At 43.9% G+C, this 7,828-nt stretch overlaps 1 protein-coding gene across 3 annotated transcripts in view; it reads left to right on the top strand.

Moving 5' to 3' along the window:
• Nucleotides 1–1,085: 1,085 nt before the first annotated feature.
• Nucleotides 1,086–7,828, top strand: part of srcap (Snf2-related CREBBP activator protein) — a 40,104-nt gene continuing 33,361 nt past the window's right edge. For 2 of the 3 annotated variants that reach the window (XM_063482566.1, XM_063482565.1), the window contains exons 1-3: nt 1,086–1,627; nt 3,040–3,116; nt 4,367–7,284. In XM_063482566.1, the coding sequence (XP_063338636.1) occupies nt 4,741–7,284 (2,544 nt within the window). In that variant the 5' untranslated portion in view covers nt 1,086–1,627; nt 3,040–3,116; nt 4,367–4,740. The remainder of the gene's footprint in view (nt 1,628–3,039; nt 3,117–4,366; nt 7,285–7,828) is intronic. The other variant, XM_063482567.1, reaches the window with a different exon arrangement.

The following is a 7,828-nucleotide window of genomic DNA, read 5'->3' as shown; positions in this document are numbered from 1 at the left end:
ACAGTCAAATAATCCTTCATTCTGATGCTTGGTTGGAACTTCAGCAGGCTGTCTCCACAATATCTACATGCCCAAATGCATCGAGCTGCTGCCATGTGATTGGTTGATTAGACATTTGCATTATCGAGCAGTCGGAACAGGTGTATGTAACAAAAAAAAAAGCAAGAAAAAAAAAAAGCCAGTGATTGTTATTTAAAAGGATACAGGCTACATACTTTTTTCAATAGGAAAATATAATTAATGACTTACAGTAATCACATTTAAAATATGAATATATAAAAAAATAACCACTGTTCATCTTTATATACTTTTTGTCAAAGCCACAGGGAGCCACTGGAGATGGTCCAGGTTCACACCCCCCGAACTAAACAATTCATTATTAATGGAGCAATCATGGAAACAATCAGCATATTATCTTAATTTCTCTGAACCTCAGTTGGGGTGGCAAGCATGGATATATGTGCAAAAATGTTTAGTCCTGAATCCCTTGAGCTATGAATTTAAAGGCCCAGAAATGAATAGTCATGGAGGAAAATTAAGAATTTCAGACAGAGGACAGGTTTATTTATTTTCACTACTTAAACGTGTAGCTGGACCTTAGGAAAAATTCAATTAAAAGAGATTTTTTGATATTTATAATCAAAACAGGCTCTTTTTAATTTAGGTTATTTGCAGAAACACTGGTACCCATCAGTGACCAGTGTAGCATTACAGTATATACTTCAAATCAGGCTTAATAGACTTTTTTTTCTCCTTTGCTTCACAATTCTGTTGTACTTGTATTAAAAAAATACATTTGCAATGATAGTTTTTTGTATTTTTGTTCTATAATTTTACATATGTAACAAAAAATATAGTGTTATTGTAATTAAAATGCAAATAGTCATAAATGCTCCTCTGTGAAACAGACATGGACGTGGCAAACAATAGTATTTATTTACACCATTCAACAAGTTTCAGGTACCAAATATAACATGTTATGCATAACATCACTTACAATCATACAGATAATCATTTACACTTAGAGTGCATTAAAAATATCTGTGTATTAAAAATAGCTGCGATTATATCTTATAAATAATCCAACATTTAAATCACCAAGAAAATGGCGAAATAGCGTTTACTTAGTGTAAACAAACCCCGACAGGGAAATTAAAATAGTTTTGCTGTCACGTTGATATAATTCTCTTTAATATAATGAATAGTTCCGAACAAGCCGATTCAACATGCACCATTTCTTCCAAGCACACCGCAGTAAATCAATTAAATTAACTCGTCTTTATATTAATCGCTCGCCAACGCCGGTAAATAAACTATCACAAATGTCAGCATTTCAAGTGGCGCGCTTGACGACTTCTCGCGAGATTTTTGTGCGTTCTGTACTTTGTCAGCAGCGGTCCTCCACCATTTCGCTGCGTAAAGTCTCCTCCCCGCGACCGCTACATTCTGCGCCGAAACCCAGTCTCTCCCGGTCCGTAATTTAACTTCTTCCCACAGACCTAGGGGTACCTCGTTGGGTACCGGGAGACAGTTCGGATCACTGGCATTACGGATTGAGTGCGATTTTTCGCGGATGACGACTCCTTCAACGAGAATTTAGTAAAAGAAAATTGGTCGGAAATTTCAGGTAGGTGGGAACTTAAGATGGCGGCCTTGAGAGGGAGGGGGGCGAAGGAGGAAGTAAAGGGGGATTCAAGGGGGGTTTCAGACAACTGGAAGGCCACAATCAGACTGCGTTTCATTTGCTGGGTTGATTTCTGCGGCGTGCGATTAAATATGTACCTACAACACTGACCTAAACCAAGATGACAAAACAGTAGACAGTGACATGGGATATCTTCGGATGTTAACTACTCTAAAAGAAAAAAGGAGTGATAAACCGTCACTTTCGTGCGGTCGTTTCTAAAGAGCGGTCCGTGGGGACGTAGTTAGCCCCCTTGAGTCCCCCGTGTAATCATTGCAAAATTTATATGGAACTTTCTAACACTGTTTTTTAGACATTTCGTATATTTAACTAAAAAGTAATCGCTATCTATTTTTAAAACTGAATAATTTAAACCCATTTATTTTCGCAAAAGAGGATTTGACCCCACGCAATGACGTCACGAGTGATTGTCTCCCCCCTCCCTCTGTAGTGCATGCAGAAGCGGCTTTTAATGCGACTTTTCAGATGTTTTGGGGGTATTTTGGGGTCCTCAACGTACAGCAACGCATTAAAATGTATCGGCATAAACTGGCTTCTTTGAAGCCTGAGCATTACATAACTGCGGGTGGGATGAGGGGCGCCTGCGCGTCAAATGAACGCACCCTACTAACTAACTCTTCTAGCTGGCTAGTTAGCACCAGGCTTCCCCCATTTAACTGTTATTGCTGGAGCTAACGTTAGCTAGTTAGCCAGCCTGCCAGCGAGCTAACCGGCAACGTTAGGCGTTAACCTTTGAATTGTGTGTTTTATGAAGCTTATCGAGCTGCAGTTCTCTCATATGGGTACGGCTCATGTTTCAAGGTATCACCGCTGCCACATCACTAGTGAATAAACACAATTTCTTGGTCGTCTTTAACCCCCATGTGGCGACAGGTACTCACAATTTAAAAGAAAAAAAAAGAAAAACAGTCACGAGAGCACGGATTGAATGACTGACCGGAGGCCCGCGCGCTTGGTCGCCGGCTTTTAGCGCGAGAGAGCGCGTGCTGCAGAAATCCTAACATCTTCCTGTGGGCGACTGCAGCAAATGCAACCAGGAGCTGGCTGGTTTTTTTTTTATTTATTTATTTTTATTACCGCTGCACACACACCACAGTCCTAGCAGGAGTTTGCTAGCCTAGCTGTGCGCTCCTTACGTGACATGTTACTCATCATCCCACACATTCATATATCTCTGTTTACCAAGTGAAGCTTCTGCCACAGCTCATTTTTATAGCTGTTAGAGTTGTAAGACCAGTCAGTTTCAGCAGTAGAGTTACTAATAGTGAGTTTAAACTGCTTATTTGATTTTAAAAATAAAGTTACCACCCGATTTCTGTTCCTCACTTCCTCAGAATATGTGGAGGGGACCCTAATTTCAGCATCCTGGAAGTAGAAAGCACTGAAGATCTGTGTCTTACACGACAGACAGGTGAGAGGCTCCTGCTTTGCACACACACACACATCGCTTCACAAGTGGCTGTAATATCATGTGTAGTAATTATTTGTGAAGTCAGCAGTGTTTAGACATTTAAATAGACTTCTTTATGTTATTATTTTGTTAGCAAAAACTTATTGTACTTAGTCCCCATGAAAAGAAACTCATCAAACAAAATATAGTGCACAGACTGTGGTTTTTATTTTGATATATTTAGTCTAAAAAGTAAACACGGATGAGCTGTGCAGCTAATGTTTTTGCATTAAAATTTACCTTGCTTCTTTTAGATGGAATCTAAGGTACTCTGTTATTTAGCTGGTATAAATACTATTTAGTCTGTGGAGCATCCAGAGATCCCTGTTTTTATTTGTTTATTTTGGTTTTTGGTTTCACGTCTTTTATTTTCCCTTTCTTGTGTATGTATATTAATGACCTTTTTAAAGATATACATACAATTGTGGAAATTTTTTTCCTGAGATTTTTACAAATGTGCATTGCAATTATATTGTTGTTGTTATTATTTTTAGACTTAATTAAAAAACATGGGGGATGAAAATTTCCTGTTTAAAGAGGGACATGTGGTCGCACTTTCATTTTTACCTGTTAAGTGAGTTATACCAGAGGTGTTCATGAGCCACGTTTGGCCCATTAGCCCAGTTTGACTAGTAAAACCAGTGCTACTAAAGAACATTCACCTGGACAAGTTAACAGAAAGACATCCCTGGATTCAAAATGAGCCAGACACGAAGTGTTCAGATCTTGTTTTCATTTTTTCTTTTTTCTTTTTTTTTTTTTTGTCTCCTTACATCATGTGTTTGTTAAAATTGATAAATCATAGTGACAATATAAGATAAAGTTCTGCTTTACTTATCTCAAAAGTGGGGAAATCCCTTTATTGCTGCAAATACAAGCTATAAGCACATAAGATAAGTACAGTGCTATATATTTCAATAAAATACATCACAGTAAAACAAGTACATTAGTAAGTACAAGAACTGAAGTAAAATCAAAATTTAAGTGAGTATAAACTTAAATAAAACGATTAAAGCCCACTTATATAGAGAGATGTATACTTCTGTGTAAAGCTAGTACCATCATACCACAAAAAATGAGGAGTTTTATCGAAAAATTTGAGTAATTTATGACTTCACTGCAATTCTCACTCTTTACAAAATATCCAGTAGCCAATTGGACCAGTTCATGCCTGACACCCCTGTTAACAGCCTGTGTCTCTCCCCTTGCAGGTGCAGTGTGTAGCCGGGGCAGCACAGAGGAAGGACGCTCTGGGGAGGAGGCGGCGCGGCAGCACGCCTCTCCGGCTGTGGATGTGCTGGGTGGCAACCCCCAGGCTGCACAGAATGTGGCTGGGGAGTCCCCTCGGCATGCCCCGCAGCCGGTCGCAGCTGCCCCGCACCCAGTCCCTCCGCTCACCGATCCGTCCACTGTGCCCCTGCTGGAGAGCAACACCCCAACATTCGCCAGCACGGAGAACGTCCCTCCGACCACCTTGCCTGAGACTGTACCAATCAGTGGTAACATCATCTCAGAAGAGAGCGCTGTCAGAGTTGCAAGATCTTTGCCAGCGTCCCTCACTGAGGACTGCAGTTCCTCTGCTGAGATGCAAAGGCTTCCAGCTTCCCTTTGTCCTCCTGTCCCCTCACAGATTGACAAAACAGTGCAAGAGCTGCAATACGGGTCACAAACTGATAAAGAGAAAAGCCACTCAAACAGTCAGACAAACCAGCTTCCTAGAGAAGGTGCTGGACTTGTGGTTATTACGGGAACAAAGGAAAAACGGTCCATCACCTTGGATTATAAACCAGAGACTGGAACAAATATGGAACTTGGTGGAAAAGAGCACACAGGTGGGAATATTCTCCCACAACAACCCAAATCTCAGATCTGTTTCACAGCCTCATCTCTCTCTGTCCAAGACGCCACGGAGGGTGGGGCTGTGGAGCAGTCTGACAGGACTCCACCTGTCCAAACAAATCAAAGCAGCCATATACCTCCGTCAGGTGCTGCAGAGCAAGCAGGGAGTCTCCAGGACTCGGCATCGCCTGCACTCCTTCTGTCCTCAGCCGAAAATAGAGAGATTAAACAAACTAACCTGTCAAAAACTCAACCCAAAACTATCAAGGGGATCTCAGCTAATGCTAGAGACGTGCAGAAAATGGCTTTTTCGGAGTCAGTTGAACACATTGAAACGCAGCCTCATTCAGCTGAAATACTCGAGGCCGCAAAGGCAAGAGAGCTGCTCCCTGGAATATACACTTCGACTGGAAAAGGAAGCTCGGCGTCCAGCTGCGGTCCCCTTGAAGGAGCGCAGGTGGAGAGTAGCACGAGCAAAGAGCAAGCTGACTCGTCAGGCCCCACAGTGCTGCAAGAGATTTCCTCAAAACCTTCCACCGGACCTGCTCTGTTTGACACAGGCCTAGTTGTCTCGCTTCAGGCGGGAGAGGTTATAAAAGCTGAAACATCTCACACCTCTGACCAAGTCGCCTCAACAGAGCTCATCGCGGAGATTGTGCATTCTGCCGACACTCAGGAAATTGTGGTTGTCGGGGAGGAGGCTCATATCACCGGGGCCTGGCCCACCGTGCACCTGAATCAGAGTTACCTTCTGCAGCGAGAGGATGGCAGCGTCTGCGAAGCCGCCATCGTCAACGAGCTGACTTCGGAGATCTCCGCTGGGGAGCCGAAGCTGTACACAGGAAGCGTTCAGACGCAGATGGAGCTGGGCTCTCAACCTGTGGAAGTGTACGAGTTTTGCAGTCTGGTGGAGGAGGTTGCAGAGGAGACGGTCTGTGCCAGCAGTGCTGCACAGATGCCTCATTCTCCTGGATATGAGGTGAACTTATTCAACGCTTTATTAGAAAACTCTGAGGACCTCGAAGCATCTATCCACACAGTTGGTGAAAACAACACCATCATAATCTCCCAGCAGCCCTTGCGTTCAACAAGTGATATAAATCAGGCTTGCTGTAGCAGTAATTTATCCATACGAAACACAAGCATGGCCGGAGTTGAACAGCATTTGGTGTTAGATGCTAACCAAGCTGTCGAAGTGGCACACTCAAGTGCGGTTTGTTTAGTTGAAGTAGCGGCCGTTACTGCTGACTCATTCACTGTTGAACAGGCGGACACCAGCGCGCAAATCGGGACACAGGTCGGTGCTGACCAGACGGAGGTGAGCGGTGCTGCTGTGCTTCAGACCGTTGGCCCAAAACAGGAAGCAGAAGTAACAGTTGCTTCGTTATCTCTCTTATCCCCAGTGGTTACTATTACCAGTGGAAACTTGGGGATGCAGGCGCCTGTTGCTGTTACACTTTCTCATATAGGAAACCAACCCTCCCTAAATCAGACCCCAGGAGTCACTGTTGTAAGTGTCGCAAAGCCTGAGGTCTGTGTTTCTGCTCGTGACGGGACCAAAGAAACCCCCGCTGTCACCACAACGGCATCAGTGACTGTTCAGAATGTCGCCATGCCCTCAGTAAGCAAGCCAGAGTCTTTCCGTGCCGCTCCTGGGGCTATAAATCCAAAGCTGCTCCTTCTCAAACCGGGAGAAACTCCTCTCCTGAAACACCCACCCTCCTTTTCAGTGTCTAAGCAACAGAATGCAGACGGCAAGCTGGCCAATGCCCACGGCTCCTGCTCCTGGTCTGGCACGGTGTCTGAGGAGTGCCTTCCCCAAACAGTCTCCGCTCTTAGCAGCTGCAGCAATCAGACGCAGCGGGCTGTCAAGGAATTGTCAGTGGTGGCAGCAGCAGGAGCTTCTGTCAAGCTAGAAAGTGGTAATATTTCTCTTGAACCCGACCCGGCTACACCTGCCACCCCCTCAACAACTACTATAAGCAAACCTGAGGCCTTAACCGTTAGCAGAACTTTATCCCAAGATGTTTCCACAGCAGCCGCTACGCTGCACAGTTCGAGCATGCTCACAGCTTCAGTCTCAGCATCCACCAGCCCCGGCGACTTCCCCAGCCAACCCGATTCCATCTACGGGGAGGAAGACGGCGAGGACGTTGAGCATGACGACCCTGCGGGAGAAACTGAGGTCCAGGAGAGCAACTCGGGACAGGTTAGCAGCCCAGAGGAAGGCAGTGATGACGAACCCGACGGCGAAAAAAGCGAGATGACCACCCCTAGCTCGCCACACAAGGTATTTAATCCATTAAAAAAAATGGAAACCAAAGAAACCATAGCTTAGACATAGCATTAAGACTCATAGTCATGAGTTATTGCCAAGGTATAAGAGACGTCCACAAAACACGAGCACAACTGAAGCAAAACAGCTGATAAATGCTAAATCTGCATCCGGACATCTTGTCGCTGTGAATAAGATGAGATGAACTGTTTATTGGATCTTTTTTGTTCTTTTTATCCGAGTGAGGAGCTTAGGGGTTTCAGAGAGGTTTGCTTCCTAACTGGGTATGACAGAATATTTTTTTAGTGATGTGCAACACTGTTACTGTTGCTGAAATCATTTTTCTGAGCTGTAATTCAGTCCTGAAGAGATGCGTTAATATTTTATCTTGGCTAAGAACAAAAAGCAGTTTTAGTTATCAAATGGTAATCAGATACGCTGGCATGCTTTTTTTTTTTTTTTTTTAATTTTATCCGCATGTAGTCCATCTTTAACCCTGGAGAACCCATGGGGTCGGCTCTGACCCCATGGGTTCTCCAGGGTTAATGCAACACGTGTG

The sequence above is a fragment of the Pelmatolapia mariae genome, linkage group LG8, assembly GCF_036321145.2.
Source record: "Pelmatolapia mariae isolate MD_Pm_ZW linkage group LG8, Pm_UMD_F_2, whole genome shotgun sequence".
Classification (NCBI taxonomy): Eukaryota; Metazoa; Chordata; class Actinopteri; order Cichliformes; family Cichlidae; genus Pelmatolapia; species Pelmatolapia mariae.
The sequence above is the reverse complement of the archived record's forward strand: the minus strand, read 5'-3'. Positions and strand labels throughout refer to the sequence as shown.